The sequence below is a fragment of the Mustelus asterias genome, chromosome 7, assembly GCF_964213995.1.
Source record: "Mustelus asterias chromosome 7, sMusAst1.hap1.1, whole genome shotgun sequence".
Taxonomy (NCBI): domain Eukaryota; kingdom Metazoa; phylum Chordata; class Chondrichthyes; order Carcharhiniformes; family Triakidae; genus Mustelus; species Mustelus asterias.
This window is the reverse complement of record NC_135807.1, coordinates 139,994,025-140,013,368: the sequence shown is the minus strand read 5'-3', so window position 1 is coordinate 140,013,368 and position 19,344 is coordinate 139,994,025. Positions and strand designations below refer to the sequence as shown.

Below are 19,344 nucleotides of genomic sequence, written 5' to 3'. Positions count from 1 at the left end.
GATGAGCGGGAGATGGTGGCGAATTATCCTCGATTTCTGCAAATTAAACATCATTTAGTTCCTTTTACATGAACTAAGAACCCCAACAAGCAACAGGGAGTGAGGCTGAGCTGGGCGTTAAAATCAGGCGCACAGATCCTGAGCCGCAACATTGCTGGAATACAGTCCCCCCCATCAGTTTCAGCACACGACATCACTGTGTGGGCTCAATGGTCTTTTCTGGGTAAAATGTCACATCAGCTGCGGGTTCCCCAGGAACTTTCCTGCCCTTTGTTTGCCCCGGGTTGTAACTGCGGATTCCACATGTATGTCATCAGAAATCACTCTGATCAGCTCCTGTGTTACCAGGACAAAGGTGGCGTCGATAAAGTTATAATCGGCCAAGTAGAGATCTCCAGGGAGGGCGCGGTGGAGGAAGAGGGGATGGGGGTTGAGGGGGTTTTGGGGGAAGAAGGAATGGAGGAAGAAGTTGAGGAGGGGAGAGAGTGTTTTGGGGGGAGAGGGGTTGAGGAAGGTGGGGGAGGGGGCTGAGGAGGGTGGGGGAGGGGGGACTGGGAGAGGGGGCTAGGGGGTTGAGGGAGTTTTGGGGGGAGAGGGGGCTGAGGAGGGTGAGGGGGACTGGGAGAGAGGGGTTGAGGAGGGGGTTTTGAGGGGGAGAGGGGTTGAGGAGGGTGAGGGGGACTGGGAGAGAGGGGTTGAGGAGGGGGAGAGGGGTTGAGGAGGGTGGGTCTGAATCGGCTCAGAGGTGAGTGGGTGACATGTGGCCGGTGGTGTGCTGGGGAGGTGGGTGTTTGCTTTGCCCTGGCAGTCTGACAGTAACAAGGCGGTTGTTCAGTTAGCTGTGAGTGAACCGGGAGGCCGGTGCTGAGTGCCAGAGAAGACAGCAGTGTGATGGTACAGCACACACTCACACACAGCCCCGCCTGCAGACTGGGACCTGCACTCCCCAACTCCCAGGCACTGCTGTGTTGTGTATGATCAGGAGAGTGAGGGTGTGTAGCTGTCACTGTGATGCTTCTCTCTGCCTGTGTGTGTGGGGCTGGCTGCTTGATGCTGAACACTGTGGTTCAGAGACTGGGACACAGCTGATTGAGCAGGTTCAGAGATTCCAGGCTGCCGCCGCTGGGACAGTTTGGTTTCTGCCGGAGTTGCTTCTTTGAAGATGCTGTTTAATTTCGGAATCACTCGGGTAAACTGGCCAGACCTGTGCAGCCGTTTACTGGTCTGCCTTTTAGTTTGTCTGTCCCAGATCACCGTCTCCCCGTCTCTTCTGACAGGTAAGAAACCCTCATCCTGTGCTATTAAACAGAGCTACCTTCTAAACCCTGGGTAACAGTCTAACCCTGTCGGTGGTTCAATGTGTAGGCTCAGTGGCAAGCTGTGAGAACGAAGGCGACGTGATAGAGATTCCGCGAATTACCGACAACCCCTGTATCTCCTGCCAGTGTTTGGTAAGTCCCGTTTCACCACAAATCTCAGGTACAGGAGCGGGTTTGATGTGTCACAAGTAATTATTAAAAGGTAGTGCAGTTGAATGTAGTGGTTCAGATGCAGGATCTAGCACACATTCCGTCTCAATGTGTCAGCCAGTTAGTATTTACACCCGGATTTGTGTTTGCAAACAGATCGCGATCGATTCATCCCAGTGCAACAGTTCACAAGATGCAGGGCTGCTGGGTGACCCAAACACACACTCTCAGTGCATTATCTGCTCCTTGTTGAACAGAATGCTGACTTGAAACCATCGTTTGTGGGAGAATCCCAACCCAAGTTTGGAAAAGAAATACTGCGAAATTCAGCAGGATTCTGAGATTGAGAATTGTCACAATGTGGTTGTGCTGATTGGCGCGAGGACCTTGTGGAGACTCCAGAGGATCCCAGCCCAGAGGATCCCAGTCCCCGGGGATCCCTGATCCCAACCCAGAGGATCCCAGCCCCCGGGACACTAGTTGCATTGGGTCTAAGAGGCTGTTGCAGTTTGTCAGTACCCGAGACACAAACCAAAATAGAAAACGCTGGAAAATCTCAGCAGGTCTGGCAGCATCTGTAAGGAGAGAAAAGAGCTGACGTTTCGAGTCCAGATGACCCTTTGTCAAAGCTAAAAGGCAGACAGAAACTCACACGCACAGATACAGAGACATACAGGCACAGGATGCACAGCCAGAAATACAGATACACAGAGACACAAATACAGACACACACGGGCTAATTCCTCAGTAGAGGATCACTGGGTCAGCCTGGCCTCGCGCCTTGCAGCCTTTTTCAAGCCTGCACTCAATTTAATTTGCTGCTTATTACCAGCAGCCAGCTCATGCCCATCCATATGTTAGGGTTTCTGCATTCCAAACAAAAAACATCCATATGTCATTCCTGATTTCAATTTGCAAACTCAGATCCAGCATTTATATCCCGATAAATCTAGGCTATCTCTAACCCTCCATGCTGGAATGTTGATATGGTTCCTGCAGGTGTTCCTGCTGCAGTGTTTGTACATTTATTTGCTCTGGTAAATCCCTTCACAAGTCAGCGCCAGGAAGAGACTCCCAATGTATTCTGGAAGGTTCCATAGCATTTTGCTTCTCTAGTGAAAACCAAAAATACTGCAAACACTGGCAATCTGAAACAAAAGCAGGAAACTTTTAACATACCAGCCAGCGTCTGGTGAGAATAGGCACAGTAATAGTTTAGGCAGTTCACTGCAGTGTTAACCCCATCATCGTTTCTAAAGCAGGGAGATGCAACTTGACATTCCGCCACACGGTCCCATTCTGTCAAATGTGCTCTGGCCTCCGCTCTGGTCCCCGCTCTGGTCCCCGGTCTGGTCCCCGCTCTGGCCTCCGCTCTGGTCCCCGCTCTGGTCCCCGCTCTGGTCCCCGCTCTGGCCTCCGCTCTGGTCCCCGCTCTGGTCCCCGCTCTGGTCCCCGCTCTGGCCTCCGCTCTGGTCCCCGCTCTGGCCTCCGCTCTGGTCCCCGCTCTGGCCTCCGCTCTGGTCCCCGCTCTGGTCCCCGCTCTGGTCCCCGCTCTGGCCTCCGCTCTGGTCCCCGCTCTGGTCCCCGCTCTGGCCTCCGCTCTGGTCCCCGCTCTGGCCTCCGCTCTGGTCCCCGCTCTGGTCCCCGCTCTGGTCCCCGCTCTGGCCTCCGCTCTGGCCTCCGCTCTGGTCCCCGCTCTGGCCTCCGCTCTGGTCCCCGCTCTGGCCTCCGCTCTGGTCCCCGCTCTGGTCCCCGCTCTGGTCCCCGCTCTGGCCTCCGCTCTGGTCCCCGCTCTGGCCTCCGCTCTGGTCCCCGCTCTGGTCCCCGCTCTGGCCTCCGCTCTGGCCTCCGCTCTGGTCCCCGCTCTGGCCTCCGCTCTGGTCCCCGCTCTGGTCCCCGCTCTGGCCTCCGCTCTGGCCTCCGCTCTGGTCCCCGCTCTGGCCTCCGCTCTGGTCCCCGCTCTGGCCTCCGCTCTGGTCCCCGCTCTGGTCCCCGCTCTGGCCTCCGCTCTGGCCTCCGCTCTGGTCCCCGCTCTGGTCCCCGCTCTGGCCTCCGCTCTGGTCCCCGCTCTGGCCTCCGCTCTGGTCCCCGCTCTGGCCTCCGCTCTGGCCTCCGCTCTGGTCCCCGCTCTGGCCTCTGCTCTGGCCTCCGCTCTGGTCCCCGCTCTGGTCCCCGCTCTGGCCTCCGCTCTGGTCCCCGCTCTGGTCCCCGCTCTGGCCTCCGCTCTGGTCCCCGCTCTGGTCCCCGCTCTGGCCTCCGCTCTGGTCCCCGCTCTGGCCTCCGCTCTGGTCCCCGCTCTGGTCCCCGCTCTGGTCCCATTGCAGACTCTTTGGTCGTTTGTCCACTTTTCCCACTGCTTCAGAGCTTACTCCCAGACGTTTTGGCTTTGGAGCCATCTTTAACCAAAGTTTACAGGAAAGCTGAGGACAACAGGGTCTGGGTGGGATAGAGTGTGACTTCTGCATCAGTTTACAGTGCCTGAGAGAATGCACCTTGTCTCGAGCAGCTTGCCATCCCTTCCTGCAAACAAAACCCACCCTACTGGATGGACCCAGATTGACCGCAGTGGGGATTGGTCAACCGGGCACCTTTTCCAACGACATGGTACCTGGTCCAGGGACCATTGTTCAGCTTAAATTACCTGCTGTCTGCACGTTGCACCAGCACAGCTGAAGTTGAAGTTTGATTTTTATTGGTTTTGCCCATGACAGAAAGAATTCGTAACTTAAAAGGCAGAGTAACGTTTTAAAAAGACAAACAAAAACAGAAAATGCTGGAAAATCTCAACAGGTCTGACAGCATCTGTGGAGACAGAATAGAGCTAATTTTCGAGTCAAGTCAAAGAACAAAGAAAATTACAGCACAGGAACAGGCCCTTTGGCCCTCCAAGCCTGCACCGATCATGCTGCCCGACTTAACTAAAACCCCCTACCCTTCCGGGGACCATATCCCTCCATTCCCATCCTATTCATGTATTTGTCCAGATTCATCTTAAAACTCACTGTCGTATCTGCTTCCACTATCTCCCCCGGCAGTGAGTTCCAGGCACCCACACCACACCCTCTGTGTAAAAAAACTTGCATCATACATCTCCTTTAAACCTTGCCCCTCGCACCTTAAACCTGTGCCCCCTAGTAATTGACTCTTCCATCCTGGGAAAAAGCTTCTGACTATCCGCTCTGTCCATGACCCTCATAATCTTGTAGACTTCTATCAGGTCGCCCCTCAAGCTCTGTCGTTCCAGTGAGAACAAATCAAGTTTCTCCAACCTCTCCTCATAGCTAATGCCCTCCATACCAGGCAACATCCTGGTAACTATTTTCTGTACCCTCTCCAAAGCCTCCACATCCTTCTGGTAGTGTGGCAACCAGAATTGAACACTATATTCCAAGTGCGGCCTAACTAAGGTTCTATAAAGCTGCAACATGACTTGCCAATTTTTAAACTCAATGCTCCGGATGATGAAGGCAAGCATGCCGTATGCCTTCTTGACTTCCTTCTCCACCTGTGAGAGAATCGAGAGGGCACTGACGAAGGGCCATCTAGATTCGAAACCTTGGCTCTGTTTCTCTCTCCACAGATGCTGTCAGACCTGCTGAGATTTTCCAGCATTTTCTGTTTTTGTTTCGAATTCCAGCATCTGCAGCATCTTGCTTTTAAAAAGCCAAGCTCTGGTTAGGCGAACATGCCCAATAATCTGAGAGCAGAGTTCAGCTGCTCCAGATCGAACTCACACTGGTGTCCTGAGTGCTGTGACATTCTAATACTGTAGTAAAGGCCAGTCTGCAACATCAACTACACTAGCAAAGATTTCCTCTGGTCTGGGCCACCTCCATGGAGCAGAAGGTCTTTCCCTGTCTGCCTTTGTTCTGAAAGAATCTCACTGTGTAAGGTGGATGGAGAAACCAAGTCTTGACAGTGTCAGGAAGGATTGTTCCTCACAGGGTAAGCATGTGCTTGTGACAGCTTCTGATTGACTTCAAATGAAATCAGGTTATGAGGTTTTCAGATGACTAAAGTCTGATTTCTGAGAGAGTGTTCTCCCACACACAGGACAATGATGTTTGGTTGGTCACTTATTGATTTTCTTTGATTTCTCGGAAGGAGGGTGGATATGTCTGGGTTTAATCTTTCTAGTGTTATTATGAAACACATTTCACTGTCCCAAACATTGTTTTTATTCATTCATGGGATATGGATATCGCTGGCTAGGTCAACATTTGTTGCCCATCGCTAATTGTCCTTGAAAAGGTGGTGGTGAGCTGCCTTCTTGAACTGCTGCACTCCATGTGGTGTAGATACACCCACAGCGCTGTTGGGGAGGGAGTTCCAGAGTTTTGACCCAGCGACAGTGAAGGAACGGTGATATATTTCCAAGTCAGGATGGTGAGTGACTCAGAGGAGAATTTGAAGGTGGTGGTGTTCCCATGTGTTTGCTACCTTTGACCTTCTAGATGGCAGAGGTCGGGGGTTAGGAAAGTGCTGTTGAAGGAGTCTTGGTGAGTTGCTGCAGTGCCTCTTCTGGATGGTGCACACGCCTGTCACTGTGCGTCAGTGGTGGAGGATGTGAATGTTTAAGTTGGTGGATGTGGTGTCTATCAAGTCACTGACTTGTGCCTTGTAGATGGTGGACAGGCTTTGGGGAGTCAGGAGGTGAGTTACTCACAGCAGAATTCCCAGCCCCTGACCTGCTCATGTAGCCACTGTGTTTATGTGGCTGGGTGCAGTTCAGTTTCTGGGGTGGAGTTTTATCATTTTTGTGCCGAGTGCTGGCCCAGGTGAGAAAGCCAGTGTCGTGACGCTCGCCAGCTACACACCGACAACATTCGCCAGATAATCCAGCACTTGGTGCAAAAACAATGGAAGCGTGGGCCACGCCATCACACTGGCGGGGTGGGGACGGAAAAAGCCGGCAATGTTGGGAATCCCGAGATTGGAAAGGGTGCTCTGATCTCAAAAAAGACAAAGCATCCTGCAGACGCAGGACTCTCTGCCCCTCCCCAGAGTGAGCTCCTGACACTGCCCCCTGACACTGCCAGGTTGCCACAGGGCAGTGTCCGGACATGTCTCTCAATGTCTGAGGGCTATACCTACCTGTGCATCCCCGGTAGCTTCCTTGTGCCTTGTCCCCTTTTAAAAAAAAGCTGTTGTAAATGTTGCTGACGAGAATTCCGAATGTGGGGCCCGAGCTGCTTTGATTTTGGAGAGTCCGTGCAAACTTGATGGGCCAAATGGCCTCCTTCTACACTGTAAGGATTCTATGGTTCTATGGATGCAGGCATCACTGGCTAGGCCAGCATTTATTACCCATCCCTTATTACCCTTGAGAGGATGGTGGTGAGCTGCCTTCTTGAACCGCTGCAGTCCTTGTAGTGTAGGTACACCCACAGTGCTGTTAGGGAGGAAGTCCCAGGATCTTTACCCATTGACAGTGAAGGAACAGCGGCGATACATTTCCAAGTCAAGATAGTGAGTGGCTTGGAGGGGTACGTGCAGGTACTGGTGTTCCTATGTGGCTGCTATCTTGTTCTTCTTGATGGTAGTGGTGGTGTAAATGGAAGCTGCTGACTAAGGAGCCTTGGTGAGTTCCTGCAGTGCATCTTGCAGATAGTACACACTGTTTATCGGTGGTGGAGAAAGTGAATGTTTGTGAAACAGGTGCCAATCAAGCGGGGCTGCTTTGACCTGGATACTGTTAAACTTCTTGAGTGTTGTTGGAGCTGCGCCCATCCAGGCAAGTGGAGAGTGTTCCATCACACTCCTGACTTGTGCCGTGTAGATGGTGGACAGGCTTTGGGAAGGGGGCAGGGGGGCACGGGGGGGTCAGGAGGTGAGTTATTTGCAACAGGATTCCTAGCTTCTGACCTGTTCTTGTAGCTACAGTATTTATATGGCGAAGTCCAGTTCAGTTTCTAGTCAATGGTAACCCCCAGGATGTTGTTAGCTTAAAAGTTTAAACACTCTGGCACCTGTTCGGGTACACTGAGGGAGAATTTAAAGAAAAAGAACAAAGAAAATTACAGCACAGGAACAGGCCCTTCGGCCCTCCAAGCCTGCACCGACCATGCTGCCCCGACTGAACTAAAACCCCCTACCCTTCCGGGGACCAAATCCCTCTATTCCCATCCTATTCGTGTACTTGTCAAGACACCCCTTAAAACTCACTATCGTATCTGCTTCCACTCCCTCCCCCGGCAACGAGTTCCAGGCACCCTCTAATCTCTGTGTAAAAAATTTGCCTTGTACATCTCCTTTAAACCTTGTCCCTCGCACCTTAAACCTGTGCCCCCTAGTAATTGACTCTTCCACCCTGGGAAAAAGCTTCTGACTATCCACTCTGTCCATGCCTCTCATAATCTTGTAGACTTCTATCAGGTCGCCCCTCAACCTCCGTCGTTCCAGTGAGAACAAACCATGTTTCTCCAACCTCTCCTCATAGCTAATGCCCTCCATACCAGGCAACATCCTGGTAAATCTTTTCTGTACCCTCTCCAAAGCCTCCACATCCTTCTGATAGTGTGGCGACCAGAATTGAACACTATATTCCAAGTGCGGCCTAACTAAGGTTCATTAAAGCTGCAACATGACTTGCCAGTTTTTAAACTCAATGCCACGGCCAATGAAGGCAAGCATGCCGTATGCCTTCTTGACTACCTTCTCCACCTGCATTGCCACTTTCAGTGACCTGTGCACCTGTACACCCAAATCCCTTTGCCTATCAATACTCTGAAGGGTTCTGCCATTTACTGTATATTTCCTATCTGTATTTGACCTTCCAAAATGCATTACCTCACACTTGTCCGGATTAAACTCCATCTGCCATCTCTCTGCCCAAGTCTCCAACCGATCTATATCCTACTGTATCCTCTGATGGTCCTCATCGCTATCCGCAAATCCACCAGTTACATTTTCCCCCAAATCATTTATATATATTACAAATAGCAAAGATCCCGCACTGATCCCTTAGGAACGCCACTTGTCACAGCCCTCCATTCAGAAAAATGCACCCTTCCACTGCTATCCTCTGTCTTCTTTGACAATTTAGCATGGCCAATGCACCTAACCAGCACAGCTTTTGGACTGTGGGAGGAAACTGGAGCACTGGAAGGAAACCCATGCAGACACGGGGAGAACTTGCAGACAGTGACCCCAGCCAGGAGTCAAACCTGGGTCCCTGTTGCTGTGAGGCAATAGTACCACCATGTCACCGTGCTGCCCTACTATTACTGGAGGATTCAGTGATAGTAATCCTATTGAATGTCAAGGAACAATGGTTAGATTATCTTCTTGAAGATGGTCATTGGCTGGCACTTGTGTAGCACGAATGTTACTTGCCACTTGTCAGTGCAAGCCTGAATATTGACCAGGACTTGCTGCATTTGGATATGGACTGCTCGAACTGAGATGACAGACCTCCAACAGCCACAACCATCTTCCTTTATGCCAGATATGTCTCCAACCAGCGGAGGGTTTTCTGCCCGATTCCCATTTACTCCAGTTTTGCGAAGGCCCCTTGACGTCATAGTCAGTCAAATGCGGCCTTGATGTCGAGGGCAGTCATTCTCACTTCACCTCTGGCATTCAGCTCTTTTGTTCAAGTTTGAACCAAGGCTGTAATGAGGTCGTGAGCTGAGTGACCCCAGAGAAACTCAAACTGGGCGTCACTGAGCAGCTTATTGCTGAGTAAGTGGCGCTTGTTAGCGCTATTGATGACCTCTTCGATCGCATAATTGATGATTGAGAGGAGCCAACACTGTTTATATAAAGATTAATCCAGACACTGACCCTGTTTATATAAAGATTAATCCAGACACTGACGCTGTTTATATAAAGATTAATCCAGACACTGTCCCTGTTTATATAAAGATTAATCCAGACACTGACCCTGTTTATATAGAGATTAATCCAGACACTGATCCTGTTTATATAAAGATTAATCCAGACACTGTCCCTGTTTATATAAAGATTAATCCAGACACTGATCCTGTTTATATAAAGATTAATCCAGACACTGACCCTGTTTATATAGAGATTAATCCAGACACTGATCCTGTTTATATAAAGATTAATCCAGACACTGACGCTGTTTATATAAAGATTAATCCAGACGCTGACCCTGTTTATATAAAGATTAATCCAGATACTGACCCTGTTTATATAAAGATTAATCCAGACACTGACGCTGTTTATATAAAGATTAATCCAGACACTGACGCTGTTTATATAAAGATTAATCCAGACACTGACCCTGTTTATATAAAGATTAATCCAGACACTGACGCTGTTTATATAAAGATTAATCCAGACACTGACGCTGTTTATATAAAGATTAATCCAGACACTGACGCTGTTTATATAAAGATTAATCCAGACACTGTCCCTGTTTATATAAAGATTAATCCAGACACTGACGCTGTTTATATAAAGATTAATCCAGACACTGACCCTGTTTATATAAAGATTAATCCAGACACTGACGCTGTTTATATAAAGATTAATCCAGACACTGACGCTGTTTATATAAAGATTAATCCAGACACTGACCCTGTTTATATAAAGATTAATCCAGACACTGACGCTGTTTATATAAAGATTAATCCAGACACTGACGCTGTTTATATAAAGATTAATCCAGACACTGACGCTGTTTATATAAAGATTAATCCAGACACTGTCCCTGTTTATATAAAGATTAATCCAGACACTGACGCTGTTTATATAAAGATTAATCCAGACACTGACGCTGTTTATATAAAGATTAATCCAGACACTGATCCTGTTTATATAAAGATTAATCCAGACACTGACCCTGTTTATATAAAGATTAATCCAGACACTGACCCTGTTTATATAAAGATTAATCCAGACACTGACGCTGTTTATATAAAGATTAATCCAGACACTGACGCTGTTTATATAAAGATTAATCCAGACACTGACCCTGTTTATATAAAGATTAATCCAGACACTGACCCTGTTTATATAAAGATTAATCCAGACGCTGAGGCTGTTTATATAAAGATTAATCCAGACACTGGCGCTGTTTATATAAAGATTAATCCAGACACTGATCCTGTTTATGTAAAGATTAATCCAGACGCTGAGGCTGTTTATATAAAGATTAATCCAGACACTGGCGCTGTTTATATAAAGATTAATCCAGACACTGATCCTGTTTATATAAAGATTAATCCAGACGCTGAGGCTGTTTATATAAAGATTAATCCAGACACTGATCCTGTTTATATAAAGATTAATCCAGACGCTGACGCTGTTTATATAAAGATTAATCCAGACACTGATCCTGTTTATATAAAGATTAATCCAGACACTGGCGCTGTTTATATAAAGATTAATCCAGACACTGGCGCTGTTTATATAAAGATTAATCCAGACACTGACGCTGTTTATATAAAGATTAATCCAGACACTGACGCTGTTTATATAAAGATTAATCCAGACACTGACGCTGTTTATATAAAGATTAATCCAGACACTGACCCTGTTTATATAAAGATTAATCCAGACACTGGCGCTGTTTATATAAAGATTAATCCAGACACTGATGCTGTTTATATAAAGATTAATCCAGACACTGACCCTGTTTATATAAAGATTAATCCAGACACTGTCCCTGTTTATATAAAGATTAATCCAGACACTGACCCTGTTTATATAGAGATTAATCCAGACACTGACCCTGTTTATATAAAGATTAATCCAGACACAGACGCTGTTTATATAAAGATTAATCCAGACACTGACCCTGTTTATATAAAGATTAATCCAGACACTGACCCTGTTTATATAAAGATTAATCCAGACACTGACCCTGTTTATATAAAGATTAATCCAGACACTGACGCTGTTTATATAAAGATTAATCCAGACACTGACCCTGTTTATATAAAGATTAATCCAGACACTGGCGCTGTTTATATAAAGATTAATCCAGACACTGATGCTGTTTATATAAAGATTAATCCAGACACTGACCCTGTTTATATAAAGATTAATCCAGACACTGTCCCTGTTTATGTAAAGATTAATCCAGACGCTGAGGCTGTTTATATAAAGATTAATCCAGACACTGGCGCTGTTTATATAAAGATTAATCCAGACACTGACCCTGTTTATATAAAGATTAATCCAGATACTGATCCTGTTTATATAAAGATTAATCCAGACACTGACGCTGTTTATATAAAGATTAATCCAGACACTGACGCTGTTTATATAAAGATTAATCCAGACACTGACCCTGTTTATATAAAGATTAATCCAGACACTGTCCCTGTTTATATAAAGATTAATCCAGACACAGACGCTGTTTATATAAAGATTAATCCAGACACAGACGCTGTTTATATAAAGATTAATCCAGACACTGTCCCTGTTTATATAAAGATTAATCCAGACACAGACGCTGTTTATATAAAGATTAATCCAGACACTGACCCTGTTTATATAAAGATTAATCCAGACACTGACCCTGTTTATATAAAGATTAATCCAGACACAGACGCTGTTTATATAAAGATTAATCCAGATGACAGGCAGAGCATCGACAGAAAAGGAAATCAAAAAGAAACCATTCCAGTATTTTGGATCCCACTTCCTTCCCCTTGTTCCCAAAGGTCTGCGGGTCTAGAATCAATCCTGTGGCAGAAAGGCCAGACCCTGAATAGACATCATCCTTGAATCTAGAGGCAGCCAATTACAACATTAATGATGAATTAACAGGTTTTTTTTCCAATGAATGTAAAAATTTGCTTTCTCGCCATTCCTGTATTTTATTGTTATCTTCAGTTGCAGTGTCAGAATTCCGTTCTGCATCACACCCACTCTGTCACTGTGTGTTCCCTATGCACAGAGTGAGTTGTGCTGGACTCTGGGGAGTCTCTCTGGTCGGAGTCAGTTTCTGAGCTGGGGTGAGAGATCAGCAACATCCCAGGCATTAATTTTTCGGACTGGGCTATCAGGAACACCAGGAATCTCACGCCCAGTCCTCTGGATCTCCTGGCGAGCTATACTCTGCATTTGAAACCTGAAAGATTTCCTTGTTTCTTAAAGGTCACAAACTCTTGTGAGGAAAGGAAAGGGGAAATCCTGTTGTTTTTCCTGCGATGATAAGATGCAATTTTTGAAACAAGTGGATTTTTGTGACTCTCATGTTCCTGGATCCTCTGACTTTACGGCCTTGGAGAAATCTTGATGCAATATTTAATAAAATGTTCCTTCAGGTTAAGTGTAGCTGACGGGAATTTAAATCCACACTGCGACCACAGGATCTAGCTTGTTTCGGACAGTGAGGAATCATTAAAGAAAACCCTGTCAACAGTCACACACAGAAAAAAGACACTTGTGCAATCTTTATCACTCTGATTCGGCATTTCTTGACTCACTGGTGTGTTTAATTGACCGCAACCAGTGGATGACAAAACTGGGAGAGAGACAGATTTGTCTTCCACTCCGAGGGAACAAAAATGCTCGCAGTCTGTGATAGCTGGGAATGAAGTCAACGTTCTCTCATTAAATTCAGTTTCAGATAGTCTTTTGGTCAGGGGGCATAATCTCATAGGCTAAGTATTGGACATTAAGGGTACACACCTGATCATAAGTGACATGGAATCCACTTGCAGGAGAGCATAGTAATTCTGAGCTCTCAAGATGATCATATGTAGAATCCTTTAAAGTAATTGCCAATCATAAAATCTCGGCTGATAACATGTTTCACAATGTTTTGTCACAGTATTAACGGACTAAAACAAAAGGTTCACTGGGAACTTTCCAGTCAGAACCATGTTGCTCTAACCTCCCAGATCACACTCTGCAATAACAGCTAGGTGTCGGATCCCTATGATGAACACACTGATCCGTAACTGCTGCTTTCGCAGTAAGTTAATGCCCATACAACAACAGAGGACATTGTGACATTATTTAATATGGAGGTTGCATTGTGAGGTTTCTACAGTCTGTCCGGCTGAGTGAGGAAGCCCAGATTCCAGGCCCAGAGCTCTTTGTCTCAAAAACTCATTCACCATAATTGGCATCACTGACTCACGTTCTTGTTTGAAAGATACTTTTGAAGTTCAGGTTCATATTTTGAATATTTCTGTGACACTTATTATAATAATTGTTTTTTAGTTGCAATAATCAAAGGCTTCGATGAGAGGGAGAGATACAGAAAATTACAGGTTAGATTTGAATGAACAGATTTTTGAGAAAGATGCTTGCTGAGTTACAAGAAATAAAGCACTCGGAGGGTTAGATCAGGCCTCTGATTAATACTCACTCGCAGGGTTAGTTCGGGCCTCTGATTAATACTCACTCGGAGGGTTAGATCAGGCCTCTGATTAATACTCACTCGCAGGGTTAGTTCGGGCCTCTGATTAATACTCACTCGCAGGGTTAGTTCAGGCCTCTGATTAATACTCACTCGGAGGGTTAGTTCAGGCCTCTGATTAATACTCACTCGCAGGGTTAGTTCAGGCCTCTGATTAATACTCACTCGCAGGGTTAGTTCAGGCCTCTGATTAATACTCACTCGCAGGGTTAGTTCGGGCCTCTGATTAATACTCACTCGCAGGGTTAGTTCGGGCCTCTGATTAATACTCACTCGCGGGGTTAGTTCAGGCCTCTGATTAATACTCACTCGCAGGGTTAGTTCAGGCCTCTGATTAATACTCACTCGCAGGGTTAGTTCAGGCCTCTGATTAATACTCACTCGCAGGGTTAGTTCAGGCCTCTGATTAATACTCACTCGCAGGGTTAGTTCGGGCCTCTGATTAATACTCACTCGCAGGGTTAGTTCAGGCCGTCTGATTAATACTCACTCGCAGGGTTAGTTCGGGCCTCTGATTAATACTCACTCGCAGGGTTAGTTCGGGCCTCTGATTAATACTCACTCGCAGGGTTAGTTCAGGCCTCTGATTAATACTCACTCGCAGGGTTAGTTCGGGCTCTGATTAATACTCACTCGCAGGGTTAGTTCAGGCCTCTGATTAATACTCACTCGCAGGGTTAGTTCAGGCCGTCTGATTAATACTCACTCGCAGGGTTAGTTCGGGCCTCTGATTAATACTCACTCGCAGGGTTAGTTCAGGCCTCTGATTAATACTCACTCGCAGGGTTAGTTCAGGCCTCTGATTAATACTCACTCGCAGGGTTAGTTCAGGCCTCTGATTAATACTCACTCGCAGGGTTAGTTCAGGCCGTCTGATTAATACTCACTCGCAGGGTTAGTTCAGGCCTCTGATTAATACTCACTCGCAGGGTTAGTTCAGGCCTCTGATTAATACTCACTCGCAGGGTTAGTTCGGGCCTCTGATTAATACTCACTCGCAGGGTTAGTTCAGGCCTCTGATTAATACTCACTCGCAGGGTTAGTTCAGGCCTCTGATTAATACTCACTCGCAGGGTTAGTTCGGGCCTCTGATTAATACTCACTCGCAGGGTTAGTTCGGGCCTCTGATTAATACTCACTCGCAGGGTTAGTTCGGGCCTCTGATTAATACTCACTCGCAGGGTTAGTTCGGGCCTCTGATTAATACTCACTCGCGGGGTTAGTTCAGGCCTCTGATTAATACTCACTCGCAGGGTTAGTTCGGGCCTCTGATTAATACTCACTCGCAGGGTTAGTTCAGGCCTCTGATTAATACTCACTCGCAGGGTTAGTTCAGGCCTCTGATTAATACTCACTCGCAGGGTTAGTTCGGGCCTCTGATTAATACTCACTCGCAGGGTTAGTTCGGGCCTCTGATTAATACTCACTTGCAGGGTTAGTTCAGGCCTCTGATTAATACTCACTCGCAGGGTTAGTTCGGGCCTCTGATTAATACTCACTCGCAGGGTTAGTTCGGGCCTCTGATTAATACTCACTCGCAGGGTTAGTTCAGGCCTCTGATTAATACTCACTTGCAGGGTTAGTTCAGGCCTCTGATTAATACTCACTCGCGGGGTTAGTTCGGGCCTCTGATTAATACTCACTCGCCGGGTTAGTTCGGGCCTCTGATTAATACTCACTCGCAGGGTTAGTTCAGGCCTCTGATTAATACTCACTCGCAGGGTTAGTTCAGGCCTCTGATTAATACTCACTTGCAGGGTTAGTTCGGGCCTCTGATTAATACTCACTCGCAGGGTTAGTTCAGGCCGTCTGATTAATACTCACTCGCGGGGTTAGTTCAGGCCGTCTGATTAATACTCACTCGCAGGGTTAGTTCGGGCCTCTGATTAATACTCACTCGCAGGGTTAGTTCAGGCCTCTGATTAATACTCACTCGCAGGGTTAGTTCGGGCCTCTGATTAATACTCACTCGCGGGGTTAGTTCAGGCCTCTGATTAATACTCACTCGCAGGGTTAGTTCGGGCCTCTGATTAATACTCACTCGCAGGGTTAGTTCGGGCCTCTGATTAATACTCACTCGCAGGGTTAGTTCGGGCCTCTGATTAATACTCACTCGCGGGGTTAGTTCAGGCCTCTGATTAATACTCACTCGCAGGGTTAGTTCGGGCCTCTGATTAATACTCACTCGCGGGGTTAGTTCGGGCCTCTGATTAATACTCACTCGCAGGGTTAGTTCAGGCCTCTGATTAATACTCACTCGCAGGGTTAGTTCAGGCCTCTGATTAATACTTCACCTTCAGAGGGCGCGGGCGGAACTATTCCACACCGAATCTTTCATTCAGCCATGTTTCTGAGTTGCAGACAGATTGATGTTTCTCTGCTGATTAAGGGAACCCACCACTTCACCAGATTTCATTGGGGTTTCAACCAGTTGTAACAGAGAAATCATCAAAATAGCAGCAGGAATTGTCTGCATAGTTTTGTCTGCGTGTTCATTCGCTCCCAGTGTGACTGTAAACTGAACTATCTCCACACATAGGAAACAGCGCACAAGCTCAGTGCATTAATCCTGGCACAATCAGTATTTTGTGCCAAAGGATGAGATTCCACCTGGTTTTCTTTGAGAGATTATTGGTGCAGATGGATTCGAGGGATGTAACTGTAGAGTGAAATATTTTTATAAGTTTATTTATTAGTGTCTCAAGTCCACTTACATTAACACTGCAATGAAATTACTGTAAAAGTCCCCTATTTGCCACACTCCGGTGCCTGTTCCGGTATCACAGAGTCATAGAATCCCTACAGTGCAGAAGGAGTCCATTCGAACCTGCACCAACAATAATCCCACCCAGGCCCTATCCCCGTAACCCCAAATATTTATCCTGCTAATCCCCCCGACACTAAGGGGCAATTTAGCATGGCTAATCAAACTAACTCGCACATCTTTGGAGGGTGGGAGGGAACTGGAGCACCCGGAGGAAACCCACGCAGACACGGGGAGAATGTGCAAACTCCACACCGTCACCTGAGGCTGGAATTGAACCCAGGTCCCTGGCACTGTGAGGCAGCAGTGCTAACCACTGTACCACCCTGGCATCTCAGGAAACAGTAATCAGCATCCTGATGGCAGCAGGAAGCCTGATTTATTCTTCAACGCACCTCAATGCCCAGTGATGTCACAGCCACTGATCCTGAGTGACCCAGTGATGTCACACCCACTGACCCTGAGTGACCCAGTGATGTCACACCTACTGACCCTGAGTGACCCAGTGATGTCACACCCACTGACCCTGAGTGACCCAGTGAATATCTCAGACTCACTCACCCTAAATGTGGCTGAGTCGAGGGGCAGAATTAGAGCACCTTTTCTGCTCTTTGCCCCATGAGCCACAAGCATTTACATTGATACTGCCCCTCCATCCCTGAACCGATGATTGGTGTGGAATATCATTCCAAACCCAACCTCATTCATTCGTAAACAAACATCTGACCCCCTCATTGAACCTGTATGACTCCTGATCCACCACCCTGATTTTAACATACCATTTTCTGTTAATGCCAAACCAGAGGGTCAGTACTGAGGGAGTGCCGCACTGTCAGAGGGTCAGTGCTGAGGGAGTGCCGCACTGTCAGAGGGTCAGTACTGAGGGAGTGCCGCACTGTCAGAGGGTCAGTGCTGAGGGAGTGCCGCACTGTCAGAGGGTCAGTGCTGAGGGAGTGCCGCACTGTCAGAGGGTCAGTACTGAGGGAGTGCCGCACTGTCAGAGGGTCAGTACTGAGAGTGCTGCACTGTCAGAGGGTCAGTACTGAGGGAGTGCCACACTGTCAGAGGGTCAGTACTGAGGGAGTGCCGCACTGTCAGAGGGTCAATACTGAGGGAGTGCTGCACTGTCAGAGGGTCAGTACTGAGGGAGTGCCGCACTGTCAGAGGGTCAGTGCTGAGGGAGTGCCGCACTGTCAGAGGGTCAGTGCTGAGGGAGTGCCGCACTGTCAGAGGGTCAGTACTGAGGGAGTGCCGCACTGTCAGAGGGTCAGTGCTGAGGGAGTGCCGCACTGTCAGAGGGTCAGTGCTGAGGGAGTGCCGCACTGTCAGAGGGTCAGTGCTGAGGGAGTGCCGCACTGTCAGAGGGTCAGTACTGAGGGAGTGCCACACTGTCAGAGGGTCAGTACTGAGGGAACGCCGCACTGTCAGAGGGTCTTTACTGAGGGAGTGCTGCACTGTCAGAGGGATAGTACTGAGGGAGTGCTGCACTATCAGAGGTTCAGTGCTGAGGGAGTGCTGCACTGTCAGAGGGTCTTTACTGAGGGAGTGCCGCACTGTCAAAGGGTCAGTACTGAGGGAGTGCCGCACTGTCAGAGGGATAGTACTGAGAGAGTGCCGCACTGTCAGAGGGTCAGTACTGAGGGAGTGCTGCACTATCAGAGGTTCAGTGCTGAGGGAGTGCCGCACTGTCAGAGGGTCAGTACTGAGGGAGTGCCGCACTGTCAAAGGGTCAGTACTGAGGGAGTGCTGCACTATCAGAGGTTCAGTACTGAGGGAGTGCTGCACTGTCAGAAGGTCAGTACTGAGGGAATGCCGCACTGTCAGAGGGCCAGTACTGAGGGAGTGCCGCACTGTCAAAGGGTCAGTACTGAGGGAGTGCCGCACTGTCAGAGGGTCAGTACTGAGGGAGTGCCGCACTGCCAGAGGGTCAGTACTGAGAGAGTGCCGCACTGCCAGAGGGTCAGTACTGAGGGAGTGCCGCACTGTCAGAGGGATAGTACTGAGAGAGTGCCGCACTGTCAGAGGATCGGTACTGAGGGAGTGCTGCACTGTCAGAGGGTCAGTACTGAGGGAGTGCCGCACTGTCAGAGGGATAGTACAGAGGGAGTGCCGCACTGTCAGAGTTGCTGACCCAAATCTTCCTGTCAGACTCTCTACAAACTCTGTATCCTGAGCCCCAACACGGAATAATTTGATTTATTATTGTCACATGTATTAACATACAGTGAAAAGTATTGTTTCTTGCGGGCTATACAAAGTTCATAGAGAGGGAAACGAGAGAGTGCAGAATGTAGCGTTACAGTCATAGCTAGGGTGTAGAGAAAGATCAACTTAATGCAATAAGGTGATGGAAAGGATTTATTGGTGAGTGATAATCCGAGTGATAATCTGACTGTTACTCCACTCTGGAGTCAAATCAGTTTTTCAAAAGGCTCCCTAAAAAACCGTGATGTGTGTGTGACCTCTGGCCACTCCTTAAACAAAGAGCTGTGAATTTGGACCCCTGCAAAGAGCTGGGACACAAACTGCCAATTCCAGATCCCTGCCAGCTTGTTTCATCCTTCAACCTTCACCTAGCTTCTCTTTGTCCAGTGCGGGGGAGACTTATCAACCTGTGTCAGTGTGAGACTGTGCTGTTCAGAGTCCTTAGTCAAATCGGGAGTGTCAGTGGCAATCGGGGAACATATTATCCAGTCAGCTTTTGTATTTTTTTGCTGCCTTTTCCACTGCGACTCAGTATAATCAGATAATTAGAAATAGCCAAT

The 19,344-nt window shown here is 47.8% G+C and overlaps 1 protein-coding gene across 2 annotated transcripts in view; it reads left to right on the top strand.

Annotated features, from left to right (window-relative positions):
• The first annotated feature begins 841 nt into the window (after positions 1-841).
• Positions 842-19,344, top strand: part of bmper (BMP binding endothelial regulator) — an 84,003-nt gene continuing 65,500 nt past the window's right edge. The window contains exons 1-2 of one of the 2 annotated variants that reach the window (XM_078216934.1): positions 842-1,277; positions 1,366-1,451. In XM_078216934.1, the coding sequence (XP_078073060.1) occupies positions 1,163-1,277; positions 1,366-1,451 (201 nt within the window). In that variant the 5' untranslated portion in view covers positions 842-1,162. The remainder of the gene's footprint in view (positions 1,278-1,365; positions 1,452-19,344) is intronic. The other variant, XM_078216935.1, reaches the window with a different exon arrangement.